The sequence below is a fragment of the Marmota flaviventris genome, chromosome 10 (genome assembly GCF_047511675.1).
Source record: "Marmota flaviventris isolate mMarFla1 chromosome 10, mMarFla1.hap1, whole genome shotgun sequence".
NCBI classification, from domain to species: Eukaryota; Metazoa; Chordata; class Mammalia; order Rodentia; family Sciuridae; genus Marmota; species Marmota flaviventris.
This window is the reverse complement of record NC_092507.1, coordinates 12,200,208-12,221,818: the sequence shown is the minus strand read 5'-3', so window position 1 is coordinate 12,221,818 and position 21,611 is coordinate 12,200,208. Positions and strand designations below refer to the sequence as shown.

Below are 21,611 nucleotides of genomic sequence, written 5' to 3'. Positions count from 1 at the left end.
CAGTTATGATTTGAGGGAGTGGTACAAAATATAGTCCTCAATATAAGGTGTACTGCTAGATTTGTTGGCAAACTTTTCCCAAAACATTCTTCATTTAGCTTTTCAAGGTTAGAGCTCAGTGTTAGGACTAAGGAGACTGGGTTTTCCATGGCGGGTTCCGTATTCATTTAGGCTTTGCCTTTACTACTTGGATTGCTAGATTGTAGGCAAGATGGTCTTTTATAAAAGGCAGGGTGCTGGAATAGATACAGACTTCATTTCCTGGCATAATCACCAATTCTCTATTTAACTATGAGCAGATAGGTGTACCTGTGTGAGAAAAAAGGTGGAGTAGGACTAGGTGATTCTGCTTTCAAGTGGGCTGGGAAGGCCAGTTATGTTTTTGTGTTCACAGTGAATGTAGGACAAGTTTTAAAACTACTTAAAAGAAGCATTTTGCTGTCCTAAAGCTGAACTCTCCTGTTCCTTCTCTGTGTGGTAGACAAATAGAGGAGGAGGACAGGGACAGGATACTTACTGGATGGAGCTGGGTTTTGTGCCGAAGATCTGTATTAAGATTATTGAAAATATGAGGAAATGGTAATCTTACAGAAACTTTGAAGGTTAGCACTGTTGTATTGGCCCTCAAAATTTCATACTTCAGAGGGTCTGCTTTTCTAGTCCTTTGTGCAGTATCAGTGTTTGGAGTCCTGATTCTGCAGTGTGGCTCTTATTAGCTGAAGCTTCTTGTTGTCACTGTACTTGGTGTTTTGTCCAGCCTGCACTTGAGAGCGGCTTTGATTGCTCCAGTCACAAAATAATAATACTGCCTTTCTCTGGTTTGAACCAAGCTTTGTGCCTTTGGTAATTGGGCATGGATGTAACCCTCTCTTGTGAAAATGGAGTTCTAGAACCTTCATAGATTGATACTACTTGTTATTTTTCTCTGTAAGACGGACAGGGGGCTTTTTTTGTGTTGGGGGGTTGTTGTTTTTGTTTGTGTTTTTCTTGTTGTTTGTTTGATTTTCAGTACTGGGGTTAGAACCCAAAGCCCTTGTGTGTTCTAGGCAAGTGCTCTGCCCCTGAGGGACATCCTAGCCTAGGAGGTTTTTGTTTTGTTTTGTTTTTAAAATCAGTGTTTAAAGGCGACACTTTGAAATTCCCTTGGTAGAAAAGTGTTGGAGAAGTAACTGGTTTGGTAATTCAGTTTCTATATAGAACATTTAGAATGTCCTCTTTTTAAAATATGTAAGTTCTCAAATGTTTTATTTTCTTACAGTCTCTCAAAGAATCTAGCTGTTGCCTCACCCTAATCCACAATTAAAGCCTAAGTCCAGCAGTGGAGGAACTGAACTTTTTGAAATGTTTGCTTTACAGAAACAATGGTTTAATAAAGAGTCCTGTGAGATTCTCACTTAGACAGAAATCCCATGGGAAGATTGCCTGGAGGAGTGTTTCTGTTCTGAGTTCCAACCAGAATCACTTCCTAACTGAGACCTCAGGGTGTCTGATTAAAACAGTTGTCCATGTGTCTGGTGCTCCTGACTTGCACAGAGCTCAGAGGCAGAGAGTTGCAGGTTGGCGAGGGGAGGGTGTTACTCTCTCCTTTTGGTCACAGTTGAAGGGGAGTCTCATAGTGTTCGGGTGTGTGCAAGCAGCGATAGTAGCTCTAACAGTATTCTGTCTTCAAAAATGTAGTTGTTGGAGAAGTAAGAGTGTCTGTCCTTCCATCAAGTAGGGCCCTTGTGGTTGATAGCAGAGTCTTTTTTTAATTTTTTATTTTATTTTTTTATTAGTTGTTCAAAAACATTACAAAGCTCTTGACATATCATATTTCATACATTTGATTCAAACGGATTATGAACTCCCATTTTTACCCCGGATACAGATTGCAGATTCACATTGGTTACACATCCACTTTTTTACATACTGCCGTACTAGTGTATGTTGTATTCTGCCCTTCCTATCTTCTACTATCCCCCTTCCCCTCCCCTCCCCTCCTCTCCCATCTTCTCTCTCTAACCCATCTACTGTAATTCATTTCTCTCCCTTGTTTTTTTTCCCCTTTCCCTTCACTTCCTCTTATATGTAATTTTGTATAACAATGAGGGTCTCCTTCCTTTACCATGCAATTTCCCCTCTCTCTCTTTCCCTCCCCCCTCTCATCCCTGTTTAATGGTGATCTTCTCATGCTTTTCCTCCCTATTCTGTTCTTAGTTGCTCTCCTTATATCAAAGATGACATTTGGCATTTGTTTTTTAGGGATTGGCTAGCTTCACTTAGCATAATCTGCTCTAGTGCCATCCATTTCCCTGCAGATTCCATGATTTTGTCATTTTTTATTGCAGAGTAATACTCCATTGTGTATAAATGCCACATTTTTTTTTATCCATTCATCTATTGAAGGGCATCTGGGTTGGTTCCACAGTCTAGCTATTGTGAATTGTGCTGCTATGAACATCGTTGTAGCAGTATCCCTATAATACGCTCTTTTAAGGTCTTTAGGGAATAGTTCAAGAAGGGGAATAGCTGGGTCAAATGGTGGTTCCATTCCCAGTTTTCCAAGGAATCTCCATACTGCTTTCCAAATTGGCCGCACCAATTTGCAGTCCCACCAGCAATGTACAAGTGTACCCTTTTCCCCACATCCTCGCCAGCACTTGTTGTTTGACTTCATAATGGCTGCCAATCTTACTGGAGTGAGATGGTATCTTAGGGTGGTTTTGATTTGCATTTCTCTGACTCCTAGAGATGGTGAGCTTTTTTTTCATGTATTTGTTGATTGATTGTATGTCCTCCTCTGAGAATTATCTGTTCAGGTCCTTGGCCCATTTGTTGATTGGGTTATTTGTTTTCTTATTGCTTAATTTTTTGAGTTCTTTGTATACTCTGGATATTAGGGCTCTATCTGAAGTGTGAGGAGTAAAAATTTGTTCCCAGGATGTAGGCTCCCTATTTACCTCTCTTATTGTTTCTCTTGCTGAGAAAAAACTTTTTAGTTTAAGTAAGTCCCATTTGTTGATTCTTGTTGTTAACTCTTGTGCTATGGGTGTCCTATTAAGGAATTTGGAGCCCGACCCCACAATATGTAGATCGGAGCCAACTTTTTCTTCTATCAGACGCAGAGTCTCTGATTTGATATCAAGCTCCTTGATCCATTTTGAGTTAACTTTTGTGCATGGCGAGAGAAGGGGATTCAGTTTCATTTTGTTGCATATGGATTTCCAGTTTTCCCAGCACCATTTGTTGAAGATGCTATCCTTCCTCCATTGCATGCTTTTAGCCCCTTTATCAAATATAAGATAGTTGTAACTTTGTGGATTAGTCTCTGTGTCCTCTATTCTGTACCATTGGTCCACCCGCCTGTTTTGGTACCAGTACCATGCTGTTTTTGTTACTATTGCTCTGTAGTACAGTTTGAAATCTGGTATCGCTATACCGCCTGATTCACACTTCCTGCTTAGAGTTTCTTTTGCTATTCTGGGTCTTTTATTTTTCCATATGAATTTCATGATTGCTTTATCTATTTTTACAAGAAATGTCATTGGGATTTTGATTGGCATTGCATTAAACCTATAGAGTACTTTTGGTAATATCGCCATTTTGATGATGTTAATTCTGCCTATCCATGAACAGGGTATATTTTTCCATCTTCTAAGATCTTCTTCTATTTCTCTCTTTAGGGTTCTGTAGTTTTCATTGTATAAATCTTTCACCTCTTTTGTTAGGTTGATTCCCAAGTATTTTTTTTTGAGGATATTGTGAATGGAGTGTTTTTCCTCATTTCCATTTCAGAAGTTTTGTCGCTGATGAACAGGAATGCCTTTCATTTATGAGTGTTGATTTTATATCCTGCCACTTTGCTGAATTCATTTATTAGCTCTAGTAGTTTCTTTGTAGACCCTTTTGGGTCTTCTAGGTATAGAATCATATCATCTGCAAATAGTGATAATTTAAGTTCTTCTTTTCCTATTTTTATGCCTTTCATTTCTTTCGTCTGTCTAATTGCTCTGGCCAGTATTTCGAGAACTATATTGAATAGAAGTGGTGAGAGAGGGCATCCCTGCCTTGTTCCAGATTTTAGAGGGAATGCCTTCAATTTTTCTCCATTCAGAATGATGCTAGCCTGAGGCTTAGCATAGATAGCTTTTACAATGTTAAGGTAAGTTCCTGTTATCCCTAGTTTTTCTAGTGTTTTGAACATAAAGGGATGCTGTACTTTGTCGAGTGCTTTTTCTGCGTCTATCGAGATGATCATATGGTTCTTATCTTTAAGTCTGTTGATGTGGTAAATAACTATAGAACTCAATAACACAATCAATAACCTAGACTTAACTGACATATATAGAATATATCAACCATCATCAAGTGGATATACTTTTTTCTCAGCAGCACATGGATCCTTCTCAAAAATAGACCATATATTATGCCATAGGGCAACCCTCAGTAAATATAAAGGGGTGGAGATAATACCATGCATTTTATCTGATCATAATGGAATGAAACTGGAAATCAATGATAAAAGAAGGAGGGAAAAATCCTACATCACATGGAAAATAAACAATATGTTACTGAATGATCAATGGGTTACAGAAGACATAAAGGAGGAAATCAAAAAATTCTTAGAGATAAATGAAAATACAGACACAACATATCGGAATCTATGGGACACAATGAAAGCAGTTTTAAGAGGGAAATTCATTGCCTGGAGGTCATTCCTCTAAAAAAGAAAAAACCAACAAATAAATGAGCTCACACTTCATCTCAAAGCCCTAGAAAAGGAAGAGCAAAACAACAGCAAATGTAGCAGAAGGCAAGAAATAATTAAAATCAGAGCGGAAATCAACGAAATTGAAACAAAAGAAACTTGAAAAAATTGACAAAGCTAAAAGTTGGTTCTTCGAGAAAATAAATAAGATCGACAGACCCTTAGCCATGCTAACGAAGAGAAGAAGAGCGAGAACTCAAATTACTAACATACGGGATGAAAAAGGCAATATCACAACAGACGCTACAGAAATACAGAAGACAATTAGAAATTATTTTGAAACCCTATATTCCAATAAAATAGAAGATAGTGAAGACATCGATAAATTTCTTAAGTCATATGATTTGCCTAGACTGAGTCAGGAGGATACACACAATTTGAACAGACCAATATCAATGGATGAAATAGAAGAAGCAATCAAAAGACTACCAACCAAGAAAAGCCCAGGACCGGATGGGTATACAGCGGAGTTTTACAAAACCTTTAAAGAAGAATTAATACCAATACTTTTCAAGTTATTTCAGGAAATAGAAAAAGAGGGAGCTCTTCCAAATTCATTCTATGAGGCCAACATCACCCTGATTCCGAAACCAGACAAAGACACTTCAAAGAAAGAAAACTACAGACCAATTTCTCTAATGAACCTAGATGCAAAAATCCTCAATAAAATTCTGGCGAATCGGATACAAAAAACACATCAAAAAAATTGTGCACCATGATCAAGTAGGATTCATTCCTGGAATGCAAGGATGGTTCAATATACGGAAATCAATAAATGTTATTCACCACATAGACAGCAGAGTCTTGATACAGACTGCACCTGCATTTGATGCCTTCATTTTTTTCTTTCTTTCTTTCTTTCTTTTTATGTTAATTTTATTTGAGACAGGGTCTGAGTTGCCTAGCCTAGCCTTGAACTTGCATCAGCTTCTGAGGGCCTGGGATTATAAGAATGTACCACCATACCCAGCCATCAGATATCTTTTTGGGGGTGCCTTTGGTTATATTGCAAAGGAGCCTGGAGCCTTTTCACCTGGATCGGTATCTTAGCTCAGGCTGCCATTACAAAACATCATAGACTAGGGCCTTAAACAAGGAATCTATTTCTTGCAGTTTTGGATCTTGCCTTTTCAGTTGAAAGTCCTTGATCAGGGTGCCAGCCAGGTTAGGTTCTGATGAGGTGTCTCCTCCTGGCTTTCAGCTATGAAATGATAGAAGTACTCCATCTAGAGGTAGGATGGTGATGACTTTGGGGATGACAGCTCTTCAAGCTAAAAGACCTTCAACTAATGCGTCTCAGTCCATTCCAGTGAGAAGTACTCCTCATGGAGCCATAATGTAACAGTAAAGAAACAAAAAGCAAGTAAGCAAATAATTAGAAATTACAAAGGAAAAAGGGAACGAAATACAGAATAAGAAGGGGAGATTTTTGGATTTTTGGATTTGGGATATAGCTCAGTTGGTCGAGTGCTTGCATGCACAAGGCCCTGGGTTCAATCCCTAGCACCACAAAAAAAAAAAAAAAAAAATAAGGAGATTTTTGACTAAAACCTAATGGCCAAGGAGTAGAGGTAAGTAGAATAGCACAAAGATCCAGGGCAGCAGAGAATAGGACATGTTAGAAGACCTGAAAGCGGATTTTTGTATATGTAGCATAATAAGTGATTTGCAGAGTGGTACAGATGGAGTTGGAATGTAGAAGGAGCTTTATAGAGCTTTGTAGTTACACATATTAGTTGGGTTCATCCTGACAATCTTTGAGATTCTAAAGAGAGGAGTACAGTGATTTAGTTTACACTTTTTAAAAATACTTGTTGTTCTTTAGGAAATGAAGGGAGGCAAGAAAGTAAAGCAGAGAGAACAAATAGGAAGCTTTCAAAACAAGTACAGGTAAGCCTGTGGGTACAGTGGAGCATGCTTTAATCCCAGCTACTTGGGAGGCTGAGGATTAATTGCAAGTTTGAGGCCATCCTGGCCAACTTGGCCAACTTGGCAAGACCCTGTCTCAAAATCAAATCTGAGTAAGGGCTGTGAATATAGCTCAGTGAGAGAGCACCCTGGGTTCAATGCCCAGTATCAAAAAAGTGCAGGTAAGAGAAATGATGGCTTCCACTAGCATAATGTTAAGAGATTAAAAGAGAAGTGGATGGATTTCAGTTGGATTTTTATATTAAAAGTGAATAAACCCTTATGTTTCTTTTTCCTTCTTTCCTATACTAGGGATAGAATGCAGGACTATGTGCTTGCTAGGCAAACACTACCACTGACCTCCCTCCCTCTCTAGGTCTTTGTAAATTTTATTTTGAGACAGGGTCTTCCTAAATTGCCTATGCTGGCCTTAAATTTGTGATCCTTCTGCCTCAGTCTCCTGAGTAGCTGTGATTACAGGCGTGTGCCACCATGCTCTGTAATAATTACGTAGATGGAGAAGTCTTAAGAAGTGGTAGCAATAATCTAGATGAGAAAGGGTAGCAACTTGGATGAGGTGTGGGCCGAAAGATCAGAGCTGAAGGGAACCAGGCATGGTGGCACACTCCAGTAATCCCAGTTACGTGGGAGGCTGAGGAAGGAGGATTGCAAAATTGAGGACAACCTGGGCAATTTAGTAGGATCCTGTCTCAAAATTTAAAAATAAAAAAGACTGGAGATGTAACTCAGTGGCAGAGCACCCTTGGGTTCGATCCCTAGAGCTGTTTAGTGGGGGGGGGGGGGGGCGGATAAAAAGAATCGGATAAATACGATAGAGCCAAAGGAATTGGCATGGTTTGGATGTGCAGTGTGAAGGAGGGGAGTTGGAATAACTCTTTTAGTTTTGGGCCTGGGCATTTGAAAGGGTGTAGTTGCTGTCAGATAAGATGGGGAAGGCTGAGTGGTCAGGGTTGGGAAGGGGCAGAAAAAAATGAGAAATTCTGTTTGAAATAGGTGAAGTTTGAGGTGCCTACTAGGACGTCCAGGAGGACTTGCGGCTACCTGGAGTCCAGGGGAGGCCCACTGGTTAGAGAGAGCCATAGAGCCATCACTGAGCAGAGGTGGAGTTAAAGCCGTGAGAGCAGGTGAGGTGAGGTGAGCAAGGGAGTGAGTGAAGGGAAGAGGTCAGGAACCACTTGCAGTGCAGGGGACTAGAAAAGTAGCACCTGCGCAGTAGAAGAACACAAGAGAAAGGCACTGGGAGGTGCCGCACTTGGAAAGTGCTTCCAGGAGAGGAGAATATGACCAACATGCCAGAGCAGTGTGAAGACAGAGAATTGGTCTTGAATTTTGTGAATAGAATATTGTGACTGACAAGGATGAAAATCTGAGTCTTAAAATTGAGGAGAGCTTATGAAAAACACATTTGGGGCTGGGGGTGCAGCTCAGTGGTAGAGCACTTATCCAGCATGCACGGGGTCCGGGTTTATCCCTAGCACTGCAAAAGTAATCTGCAAAACCCAAAATCAATTGATTGATCTATTTATTTATTTTTCGGAAAGTTTGGTGCTAAGTGAAAGAAGATATATATAGTTGAGAGATTCATTTTTTAAAAAACAGCAAGTTTTATAGATGTTGATATACTAAGAACAATTTAGAGAGAGGACTTGGTTTATATTGTTAGAACAATGTTGTTGTTGTTGTTGTTTTACATAGTTGTACATGGACAGAATGCCTTTATTTGTTTATTTTTATGTGGTGCTGAGGATCAAACCCAGTGCGTGCCTCACATATGCTAGGCAAGTGCTCTGCACTGAGCCCCAGCCCAACCCTAGAACGGTATTTTTGAGTGGTGAGAAAGGCAGAATGAAGTGGGAGGAGGTCACCTGGAGATGGGAAGTGACTCTCACTTATTTGTAGGAACAGGAGAAAAAGTGTAATTGCAGATGCTAGGGAGTGGGGCTGATACAGGTTCTCGACTGATTGGAGCATCACTCAGGTGAAATAATTGAGGGTGGAGCAGAACAGAAGCCATTGGCAGTCCTGGCCAGTGATGGCAAATGTATAATTGTACACATAGTTCTGGTCTTTGCCAAATGGTTCCAGGAAGTTGAATGTTTCACCTTCTCGAATTTGTACAAAGGTAACGCTGATTCTTAATCAGATTTTTTTGGCTCAGTCTCTGTATTCAGTTCCCAAAGCAAATAAGCAGTTCTTTTAACAGGTACTTTGAAAGACTAATGTTTAACCCACTATTTCTTAAATGAATTACCCTTTATTCAAACCAAGGCTAATATACAATCATCGTAAGTCACCAGGTATGGTGGCACAAGCCTGTAATCCTAGTGGCTTGGGAGGCTGAAGCAGGAGGATCATGAGTTCAAAGCCAGCCTCAGCAACTTAGCGAGGCCCTAAGCAACTCAGTGAGACCATTTCTCTACATAAAATATACAAAGGGGTGGGGTCGTAGTAGCTAAGCACCCCTGGGTCCAATCCCCAGTACAAAAAAAAAAAAAAAAAAATCTTAAGGATATTCTTACAACCATTTACAGAAGAGGAACAAATTCCACAGTTAAAGAGTCTAAATATTTGTGGAGTCTATAAATGTTAGATAAAGATTTAGAGCTCAGTCACCTATTTTAACTAGTCCTGGGTCACAATTGATTTTCCCACCACATTTTCCCTATCTAACCTTATTTCCTAAGATTTTTTTCCCCTTTCCATTGCAGATGCAATTCCAAGTGTTAGGTTGTGGGTTCAGGCCCTTTGTTTTAGAAAAATGTGCTTAAGGACAAAGGTACACAACCTAGATACATGTTTTCCTCCTGGCTTAGCCATTCCTCAATTGCGTGCCTTTGAACTTCATCACTTCTGCATTCTCTGGGCCTTGATTCCCTTCTCTAAAAAGAGGAAGAGATAAGCTCACTGTTCCTGGAATACAGAAATAACAGTCATCTGAATTATCTGGAAACGTACTTAACCAATGGACACCATAGCCCTGTAACAGACTCACTCAGTAATCTCAGGGGTTGAGGATAAGGATAAGGTTAAGGATAATCAATCTGCATTAAAAAAAAAAAAAAAAAATCCCTGTGGACTCTACATATAGCTAAATGTAGAAATCCTGGAGCCTGTGCTCACTCCGGCAGCACATATACTAAAATTGGAACGATACAGAGAAGATTAGCATGGCCCCTATGCAAGGATGACACACAAATTCATGAAGCGTTCTATTCAAAAAAGAAGAAGAAGAAATCCTGGAATCTTATGATGTCTTTTTTGCCTTCTTGTGCAGTCTGTGATCTCACTCAGCATTGTCGCTGTGTAGGAAGTGGGTATATAAAGTGCCAAACCGGGCTCCTCGACTGCGGTTAAGGAAGGAACATGCTACCTCCCTGCCCTTGTGGTTGCTACCTTTTGCCCCTAAATTAGTGAGAATCGGCTTACTGCCCAAAGAAATGTGTCTGGTCCTTGAGAAGGTTTTAGAGGTGGGCGTTGGTTGTCCTAGATTCTTAATACATTCTGTCTAGCCTTATATGTGGTGCTGATTAGGATGGCATCCCTTTGTATATTTTATATAGAGAAATGGTCTCACTGAGTTGCTTAGGGCCTCGATAAGTTGCTGAGGCTGGCAGAAGAGGAAACTGAATCACAGAAGTACCTAGTGATTTACCTACTGGACCATACAACCAATAAGTGAAGCAGCAGAGATTGGAACTCGGGTTTCGTCTCTGAAATTCATGCTTTTTCCAATATGCCACACGGTGAGCAGTTTCATTTTTGTTTTATTTATTTCATATTACCAATTTTTAAAACTAATATTTTTATAATAGAACAGAGTTCCTCAGTTTTTTCTATCGTTAACATCTTACATTAATATAGTAGACTAACAATAATCCAATGTTCAGTCCATAACTCTATTCAGATATCCTGATTTATTTTTACCTAATGTTCATTTTCTGTTCTAAGATCCCTCCTTGATATATCATATTTAGGTTTTTTTTTTTAAGAATTTATTAGCCTTTCTTTTTCTTTTTTCTTTTATAGCTTTATTTTATTTATTTATATGTGGTGCTGAGGATTGAACCCAGGGCCTTGCACGTGCGAGGCAAGCGTTCTACCGCTGAGCCATAACCCTAGCCCCTAGGTTGTTTTTTTTTTTTTTTAAGTTGTAGGTGGATACAATACCTTTATTTTATTTTTATATGGTGCTAAGGATCAAACCCAGTGCCTCACAAGTGCCAAGCGTGTGCTCTACCTCTGAGCCCCAGCCCCACATTTAGGTTTGTTTGTTTTTGGTTTTTGGTTGTTTTTTTTTTTTTTCCCTCCTCCTCTTTCAACTGCTTTTGGCTTGACAGTTTATAACTCTTATTTTGCTTTTGATGATCTTGACGGTTTTGAAGACTACTGGTCAGGTGTTCTGTGGACTGAAATTCAGTTTGATTTTGTCTGTTTTTCTTATGGTCAGCCTGGAGTTATAGAATTTTGGGGGAGAAAGATCGCAGATGTAACAGAGTACATATTGTTGCCAGGCATAGTGGCATGTCCTGTAACCTAGGGATTCAGAAGGCCGAGGCAGGAGGATCACAAGTTTGAGGCCAGCCTTAGTGAAACTGTCTCAAAATAAAAAAATAAAAAGGGCTGGAGATTTAGCTCAGTGGTAAAGTGACCCTCTGTTCAATCCCCAGTCCCCTAAAATAAATAGACAGATGAGGGGTGGGGCTCAGTGGTAAAGCACACTTTGGTTCAATCCCTAGTACAAAAAAAAAAAAAAAAAAAGTACATATTGTCAGCAAGATTAATCACTTTTTTGTGGGTAGGGGCACTGGGGATTGAACCCAGGGCACTTAACCACTAAGCCACATCCCCAGCCCTTTTTTATATTTTATTTAGAGACAGGGTCTCACTGAGGTGCTTAGGGCCTCACTAAGTTACTGAGGTTGGCTTTGAACTCAGGATCATCCTGCCTCAGCCTCCTGGGCCACGAGTATTACAGGCATTCACCACCGCACCCAGCAGTTAATCACTATTGATGTTAACCTTGACTGCCTGGTTGAGGTAGTATTTATTAGAGTTCTCCACAGTTACGCTTTTTTCTCTCCCTTTTAATTCTTATTTATAATTTTTTTCCTTTTATTCCTGTTCCTTTAAAAAAAAAAAAAAACTTTGGTTCTTGACTTTCTATTGAATTTTAGGTGCATAACTAAACTATGTTATTAGTATGTTTATCATCAGTCAAGAAATGATAAGGAGCAGAGAGGTATGTTATTTGAAGAAACTTTTGCAGCTTAGAGAATTTTAAAATATCAACATGATTTGCCTTTTTAAATTTTTGGTAGGGAAAGAGATTCTGAAGACAAAGTACTTTTTATTATGACTTAATGCAGTCAACCACTTTCTAGCTATCCAGAGTCAGAGAAGCACCATTGGAAATAATTTTGTTCCTTTAGGACTTTTCTCTAAAAGGATGATCCTGTGCCGGGGGTGATGGCCCACAACTGTACTGCCAGCAGCTCAGAAGGCTGAGTCAGGAGGACGGAGAGAATTCACAGCCAGCCTCAGCAGTTTAGTGAGGTCTTAGCGAGACCTTATCTCAAAATAAAAAATTTTAAAAAGGGCTGGGATGTGGCTCAGTAGTTAAGCACCCCTGGGTTCAATCCTTGGTACCGAAAAATAAATGAATAAATAAAAGGATAATCCTGTCTTCCAAATCAGAGTACCCCTACATAAAGCTAGTTTACTTTGGAGCTGGGGGCAGGAAGAAAAGAGGATTATTCCTATCAGATATCTATAGGAAAGCTAAAATACCTTAAAAGCTGAGTGGTACTTGAACTGTCAAAAAATATATATCCAGAATGCCATCGATTTTCTTGCAATGTAAATGATACCTTAAAAAGGATACACATGAGTCTCTGTGTCCATTGATGAAGGCTTTTACCTTAAATCTAGTGGAGAATTGGTGTGAACATACATTTATATACAAAGATATGAAAAATTGTGCTCTATATGTGTAATAAGAATTGTAATGCATTTCACTGTCATTTTTAAAATAAAATCAAATAAAAAATAAAGAAAAATTGTACATTTAAAAAAAAATCTAGTGGAAATGTTTAGTTCTAGTCCTGGGTTCCCTACTACTGCCTTTTGCTGAGCAGTAATGTCACCAGGAAATTACAAAAATCAGGGAGTCTGGACTGATAATTGGACCAGGTATAACCAAAACAGCTGACAGGAGAGAGTGTTCTGGAAAGAGATTAGGTCCTGGTGTCAGTGATGAGCACCATTGACATTGAATTAGCTGGATGTGGACTATTTTTTGGATAATATATAATTGTACTCATAGGGACTGCTGCTTTTCAATATTATTTTACATCTAAACACTTAAATTTTAAAAAATCATGATGTGCTATTATGTTCTGAAAATGCAAATTTGTGATGAAGAAGAAGCAGATACTTATTATCTGGTAAATATTAGCCCACATAACAAGAGGACATGTGCATGCCCTCCAAATGCACTTCAAGCTTCTGTTCTGTCTTAAAAACAGGGAGTGAATTTCACTGTTTTAATATTTTCTTTGTGGGGGCTGAGGCTCTAGCTCAGCGGTAAAGTGCTTGCCTAGCATGTGTGAGGCACTGGGTTCAATCCTTAGCACTACATAAAAATAAAGATACTGTGTTCATCTACAACTAAATAAACATTTAAAAAATATATTTTTTTCTTTGGGAATGAGAAGACCCAGTTAATTCTACCTATGGAACTTTTTTTGGCTTTTATTTAGTTTTGTGCTGGCAGTTGATCCCAGGTCCTCATGTATGCTAAGCAACCTAAATCTCCAGTGCTGGATTTTTCTTTTTTAAGTTGGAAACAAATTTATTTATTTTTATGTGGTGCTGAGAACACATAAAAATAAATACATTTGTGGTGCTAGAACCCAGGGCCTTGCACATGCTAGGCGAGCGCTCTACCACTGAGCCACAACCCCAGCCCCTGGATCTTTCTTGATTAACAAATGCACTGATTACCAAATGTCATATCCTTAGCTTTTTCTCATTCCGGTTAAAATCCTGAATCCTTTTATTTTTCATCATTTGGTCAAACTCATGAGCCTTTTGTATTCTTTCTTAAAACCCTCTAAACTATTCCTTACTAGAGATAGAAGTCCATAGTGTCACTGAGAATAAGCAGTTACTTTCCATAGAATCCTCAGCTTTCAAGTCTACACTATGATCCTGTCTGCCTACCATTGTGACAAGCAGTTTTGGCTGCTCTTGGGTTTCCTGTGCAATAATATTCTCAAGTCATGTGGCACAGTTTCTGTTTATTCTCAGGTATCCACGTAATCTCCTCATAATAGCATGTCATGTTTTATGACAACAAGAAGCTTCATTTTGTATCTCTATGAACCTCTACTGCTATCTAAATTGTTAACTTAATGTTCTGAGGGAAATTCTTGGCTAATGCTAAATAGGGGAACACAGGAAAATTTTTATCCCTGAGACATTACTAACTTCTGCTTTCTTAAGAATGACCCTCTTGGGCTGGGATTGTGGCTCAGCAGTGGAGCACTCGCCTCACACTGCGAGACCCTGGGTTCGATCTTCAGCACCACATAAAAAAAAAATAAATGAATAAAATAAAGGTATTGTGTCCAACAACAACTAAAAAATTAAATTAAATTTTAAAAAGAATGACCCTCTTGTTACTTAAGACAGTCTTAATAAGACAGTCAACTGTGCCATGGATCAACTCCACCTGGTACTCTGTTTGCTGTTCATTCTCTTTATATTCAGGATCAGACTAGTTTCTCAAGTTTTCTAGTTTTGTGACTTTTTAAAAATATTTTTTAATTGTTGTCAATGGACATTTACTTTATTTGTTTATTTATATGCGGTGCTGAGAATCGAACCCAGTGCCTCCAACATGCTAGGCAAGCACTCTACCACTAAGCTACAACCCCAGTCACCAGTTTTGTGACTTTTGAAGAGATTTGTAAAGAGTCTACAGGGTGCTCCTTCTTAGGTGAGTGAGGGTTATGATGGATCATTTATTGACTTCTGTGGGAAGCCACCCAAGAATTTCATGAGGATCTTCTCTTGGTATGGTAGCCAGGGAGATTGAGGTTTGGCATTGAAAACTATCTGTGGCTCTCCCCAGGAAATAGATTGCCCAATGCCCATGACCTTTATCACTGTTCTACTAGGAAGATACCTCATGGTAGCTGCAGAGATGGGCGAAACCCGCTCGAAACTGAACAACCCACCTTTAACCTTTTTTGATGAAGAACATTCTGTGGAAGGCCTATGATGTTTCCTAACATAAATAAAGCAGGTGAAGACTCTACTTTGTCAGAGTATAGCAGCTCGATCGGCTTGCCTGTCCTGCTCTGCTTTTGAAACTACTTTCTGTGTCCTGTGGGGTTTTTTCATAGTTCTATTTTTCCTAGCTTTTATTTCTCAGCCAGCCCATTCCACTAAGGGGAACCCCATTTCTACCACAAGTGGGGGCACAGGCAAGAGACTTCCAGATATCAATTGAATTCTGGGAGGTTGTCCTTTCGAAGCTCAGAAGCTAGCTACTTCTCATACCATTTATTTATTTATTATTATTTTTTTTTTTTCAGTACCAGGATTGAACCCAGGGGCGCTTAACCACTGAGCAACACTCCCTACCCTTTTAAAATTTTTATTTATTTATTTTTTCGTACTGGGGGCACTCAACCACTGAGCCACATTCCCAGCCCTTTTTTGGGTTTATTTAGAGATAGGGTCTCACTGATTGCTTAGCACCTCGCTAAATTGCTGAGGCTGGCTTTAAACTCAAGATCCTCCTGCCTTAGCCTCCCAAACCACTGAGATTATAAGTATATATCACCATGCCCTGTTCTCATCTCTTCTTTGTGAGATAAATTCATGAACTATGCTTTACTTGATTCTACTTTTTGTACAAGTGCTCTTATAATTTTCTCCTTTCCAGTTCTCTGTGGTAGTGATTAAGGGCTGTGAATTTATATTTGATTTGTTGGCTTTTACCCTGTTATCACTTTTATTGTCTTATTTTTTTCCATTTTACTAAACTTTCTGAAATCCTAATCCCAGATTTAAACATTGCTTGCTGTTGGATTCACATAGGTAAATTACAAGGTAGTTACAGTTTATGTGAGGAATGGGTTCTTGAAGACCTCCCACAAGGAATTTTGATTCTGTTAATAAATAGTTGTTCACTGGCTAAAATGTCAAGTGATGCCATTGAATGACAACAGTAGGGACATGGCATATAGTTCAGCCTTCTGGCTTCCATGACACTATTTTTTTTTTTTTTAACCTTAAGTCTCATTGAGGTGTTTTACTTTTTTTTTTTTTTAATTGGTTGCTCAAAACATTACAATGCTCTTGACATATCATATTTCATACATTTGATTCAAGTGGGATGACTCTATTTTTAAACAAAAATCTATTTTTTTTTTGTAGTGGTAGATGGACAGAATGACTTTATTTTATTTATTTTTATGTGGCGCTGAGGATTGAACCCAGTGCCTCACATGTATCAGGTGAGCGCTTTACTGCTGAGCCACAACCCCAGCCCAATACTCTATTTTTTTAAATATTTTTTTAGTTATTGGTGAACCTTTATTTTTTTTATTTATCCATTTATATGTGGTGCTGAGAATTGAACCCAGTGCCTCATACATGCTAGGCAAGTTCTCTACCACTAAGCTACAACCCACCCCTCTATTTTTTTTTTTTTTTTTTATTAGTTCATGTATTTTAGTATCTCAGATACATTACTTGTCTTCTGGTTTGTTGAAGCAGTAAGTCAGACAACACTTGCCACAATGGTGTCTGTCAAAGTGGCTGGCCATAAAAACTCCAGCACCACATTCATCTGAAGGGCACTCAGGGCGAAGGCGGCTAATTTTGCCATTTTCATCCACCTTATAATATTTCAGGACAGCCAACTTAACCTTCTTTCTCTTATGCTTATTTTTCTTGGGAGTGGTGTAAGACTTCTTCTTCCTTTTCTTAGCACCACCATGAAGCCTCAGCATAAGATGAGGGGTGGACTCCTTCTGAATGCTGTGGTCAGACAAAGTACATCCATCTTCCAGTTGCTTACCAGCAAAGATCAGTCTTTGCTGATCAGGAGGAATTCCTTCCTTATCCTGGATCTTGGCTTTTACATTTTCTATAGTGTCCGAGGGTTCAGCCTCCAGCATAACAGTCTTCCTCGTAAGGGTTTTTACGAAAATCTGCATCTAGGCGGCGGTCCCACTGCAGATGGCGGATCCGAAAGCTCTATTTTTTTTTTTAATATTTATTTTTTAGTTGTAGTTGGACACAATACCTTTATTTTACTTATTTATTTTTATGTGGTGCTGAGGATTGAACCCAGGGCCTCATCCATGCTAGGCTGCTGAGTCACAACCCCAGCCCTAAACAATACTCTATTAAGACATACTTTACATGTAGTAGAATGAACAAATCTTAAGTGCAAAACTAGTGGAGTTTTTTGTTGTTAAAGAATTTAACCTTTATTTTACTTATTTATGTTTTAATGTGCTGAGGATCAAACCTAGTGCCTCACCTGTGCTAGGCAAGCAGTCTACCACTGAGTCACAACCTCAGCCCCAACTAATGGGTTTTTATGTATGTGTGTAGGGAGCTCATTCCATAGCCATCAACACAGACCTCTGTGTTCTCCAAAAGCATGGGGATTTCTCCCCACCAACAAGAGAACAGTCAGCCCAGTAGCAGTGTACCCCAGCTGTGTTATGGTTTGAATATGAGGTGTCCTCAGAAGCTCCTGTGTTAATGCAGGAATGTTCTAGAGGTGAATTGATCAGACTGTGAGAACTACTTTGAATGGACTGACTTGGTGGGAATTGTAGGCAGGTGGGGTGCTGCTGGAGGAGGTAGGTCACTGGAATATGCCCTGGAAGAGTTCATCTTCCTTGGGGCCTCCTTTTCTCTCTCCCACCTTCCTTCCCCCACCCCCTCTCTCCCCCACCCCATTTCTCCTCCCATTCCTCCCTCTTCCCACTCCTATCTGGCTGCCATGAACAGAGCAGCACTCCTCAACTACACCCTTCTACCATGATGTTCTGCCTAACATTGGACCCAGAGGAGTGGAGTCAACCCTCCATGGACTGAACCTCTGAAACTTGTGAGCCAAAGTAAACTTTTCCTCCTCTAAATTGCCCTTGTCAGGTATATTGGCCAAAGTGACAAAAAAGCTGACTAACATAGCTGGATTCCTCTAATTGAATTCAATTCTGATACTTCTACCTAGAGATAGTGTCAGATCCCACATGTTGAAGGCTCAGTTCCCCAAGACTGTCTCCACTTCAGATGCCAGTCTCAAGCCTTAGAGTGTTTTACCTGTGCCTCTGACTGACCAGCTGTGAATCAGAATTCCCACAGCTTCCTCCCTCAAGTTTGAGTGGCTCACAGAATTAAACATACCAGCATATTACAAAAGGTCTTCCAAAGGACACAAATGAAGAGAGGCATATGGGGAAATGGGTGGGAAGCTTCCTTGCTCTCTCTAGCTGTACCACCACAGGAACCTCTTCATGCTCAGTTATACAGAAGCCATCAAACCCTATCCTGGTAGGATTTTATGGAGTCATCATTGCATATCTGATGCTGATACACTGGGTAAGGAAACCCAGCAGGCTGTCTGCTCAGATTCCTCCTGGTCTTTGTGTGTGACATTCCTGCCTCCCAGGTATGAAGCAGGACCCTTCCTATATGGGAGTCTTATCACTTACTATCAGACAAGATAGGCCAGAGAATTTCTTTATGGTCAGCTCTAAGACAGAAAGGCTTCTGTGACTCTCCTTGGGAAAGACAAATCGTACTTTTTGTGGCCTGCCTAGCAGGGGAAGTTATGAGCCAGGAACCATGGGCCATATCTCCCAAGATGACAGTAGCAATGTGATGATTGCCTAGATCAAGATAGAACGTCCTTCCTCGCCTCCAAAAGTTCCCAGTGTCCCTTCCTGGTTAATACCACTTCCCACAGAGGTAATTATCATTCTGACTTCTAACACTACAGCAAGTATCTACTTTTGAACTTTGTATAAATGGCTTTTTCTGGCTTCTTTCTTTCCACTTGTATTTGAAATTCATCCATTTGATCGCATCTATCAGTGGGTCTGTCTATTCCTTTTCACTGCTGTGAGTCTTCCATATATCCCTTTTTTAAAAAGTCCATTCTCTTTATTGATAGGTAGTCACAGTTTTTTTACTTTGAATGTAACTGGGTGTTTTTTTGTTTTGTTTTGTTTTGTTTTTTGTTTGTTTGTTTTTGTTTTTTGGTACTGGGGACTGAACTCAAGGGTACTTAAATGCTGAAATTTATCCCCAGTGCCCCCACACACACTTTAATTTTAATTATTTATTTATTTATTCACTTTTAAGACAGTCTTGCTTCTTAGGGCCTCACTAAATTGTCTAGCCTGGCCTTGAATCTGCTTGCGATCCTCCTGCCTTAGCCTCCGAGTTGCTGGAATTACAGGTGTGCACCACTGCACCTGCCATTAACATTCTTATGTAAGTTTGGATAGATTATGTACTCATTTCTTACTTGTCAACTTTAAGAAATATTCTAGACATTCAGGGTATGATGGCTTATGTCTGTAATTCCAGCTGCTGGGAGACTGAAGCAGGAAGATGGAAAGTTCCAGGCAGCCTGAACAATTTAGTGAAACTCTACCTCAAAATAAAAGTTTAAAAAAGGGCTGGGGGGGGGGGTTGGAATTGTAGTCAGTGATAGAGCACTTGCCTAGCTTGTGTGAGGCACTGGGTTCGATCTTCACCACATAAAAATAAATAAAGGTACTGTGTCCGTCTACAACTAAAAAAATATTTTAAAGGGGGGGGGGGGTGGGGCTGGGGGCATAGCTCAAATGATAGAACACTCCTGGGTCAATCCCCAGTACCACCAAGTGGGGGTGGGTGGGAATATTCTAGACATGGCAAACATCCTGGAGAGTTCTACAAATAGGAAAGTCTGATGTTTTAACTAAGTCTTATAGAGACTTGGAGAGGGATGACCACTGACTCATAATGAAAGGCCATGCTCATGAGTTGGGTCCATTACTAAAGTGAAGGGAAGAATGCGCTGTAGGAGGGAAGCAGGCTGGTGAGTATCCCATAAAATATCATGGTTTTTGTGCCATGCAAACACGGGTTCACATTCCAGCTGTGTCATTTACTAATGGGGCGACCTTAGGCTGAGTAATGAACATTTCAGTTGCCTTACCTTTAGGTAGAGATGGTGATTCCTACCTTTCATAGTTTTTGCTCAAATTACATGCAAAGAAATACTGAGGTGGAAAGGGATATGAAAACTGATAAGTTGGCACCTTCGCACATACTGTTGTTAGCTAAGGAGTATAAAGTGGTCATAAATTGCCTGGGGTTCTTTGGACAAGATATCAGGCACACTGACTTTGTCACTAGGGAATCTAGAAGAAATCAAAAGCATCTAGAACTTTATGTCCATATAGTAGGTTAATTTTTTGCCATTGTACACTTTGGAGCCCCTGGTTGAAATTGTCATGAAAATGAAATTGTTAAGAATTCTTCAAATTCCAGGCTAGGCATGGTGGTACATGTCTGTAATCCCAGCTACTTAGGAGGCTAAAGCAGAAGGATTGCAAGTTCAAGGCCGTCTGGACAATTTAGCAACAAAAAAGAGCTGGGGATGTACCTAGTCTACCCCGGATTCAATCCCTGGTACTGCTAAAAGATTTCATCAAATGCCAGACGTGGGTTGTGGTTGTGGCTCAGTAGTGGAGTGCTTGCCTCGCATATGTAAGGCACTGGGTGTAACCCTCAGTGCCACATTAAAAAATAAATAAAATTTTTTAAAAAGCTAATTTTTTTAAAAAAAATGCAATATTATTAAAAAAAAAAAAAGCAGAAGGAAATAGTATTTGTGTTGTAAAGGAATAAGGGCTATGGATGAGCATAGAAGATGGTGGCACTAGAAATGAGTCTTAAAGAATAAACATGAGCCGGTTGTGGCAGTGCACACCTGTAATCCCAGCGGCTCGGGAGGTGGAGACAGGAGGATTACGAGTTCAAAGCCATCCTTAGTAATTTAGCAAGGCACTAAGAAACTCAGTGAGACCCTGTCTCTAATAAAATATAAATAGGGCTAGGGATGTGGCTCAGTGGTTGAGTGCCCCTGAGTTCAATCCCTGGTACGCCCCCCCAAACAAAAAAAAAAGAATAAACATGAGTGACTTGTCTGAAGAGTAGAATTTCAGAGGAATTGGAGTCAGAGTGTTTGGTGTGTTTATGAACTTAGAAATATGTTCGTATTCCCCAGCCAGGATTTGTGAGGGGAGAGTGGTGAGAGGAGGCATGGGAAGGTAGTCAGGGAACAGTGCATGGCCAGCAAGGCCCTGCACAATCTTCCTTCTGTCACCTCCCTGACCTTGTCACCTGCTGTGTCCTGTCCCTCGCTGGGGTTTAGCCTTACCTGTGGACTTTGGCTCTTACTCTTTCTTCTGCCCTAAATATCTTTGCCCACATATACTTCACAGGTCTGTGTTCTGTGTGTGTGTGTGTGTGTGTGCTGGGGATTGAACCCAGAGCCTTGTGCATGCAAGGCAAGCACTCTACCAACTGAGCTACATCCCCAGCCCCACAGATGCAAATTCTTTATAACCCTCTTGAGACTTTCCCTGGCTCCCCATCTCAGTCCCTTCTTCATTTCCCTTTGGCATTTATCACTATCCAGCATACTACCTTTTTCTGCCCAGCAGACTCTAAGCTTCCTGGGGTCAGAGGTTTTGTGTTTTATTCACTACAGACCCCAGGGCCTGGCACATGGTAAGCACTACAAGAAAGAATTGTCTAAGTAAGTGGTTGAATTTTATCTTAAAGACTGGTAACTATGTGAAAGATGATGGAGGGAAAATATATGATCTTATTCATAAATTTT

The 21,611-nt window shown here is 40.0% G+C and overlaps 2 protein-coding genes and 1 non-coding gene across 6 annotated transcripts in view; 2 read left to right on the top strand and 1 right to left on the bottom strand.

The window, feature by feature from the left end:
- Nucleotides 1-21,611, top strand: part of Fbxo42 (F-box protein 42) — a 99,493-nt gene that overhangs the window by 57,714 nt on the left and 20,168 nt on the right. The window lies entirely within an intron of this gene.
- Nucleotides 9,789-9,895, top strand: LOC114105467 (U6 spliceosomal RNA). The gene has a single exon (XR_003585016.1). It is a non-coding gene; the product is annotated as a U6 spliceosomal RNA (small nuclear RNA).
- LOC114105442 (ubiquitin-ribosomal protein eS31 fusion protein-like) lies at nt 16,403-16,908 on the bottom strand. The gene has a single exon (XM_034637113.2). It carries the CDS (start codon nt 16,906-16,908, stop codon nt 16,438-16,440), a length of 471 nt encoding a protein of 156 aa, XP_034493004.2. The 3' UTR covers nt 16,403-16,437.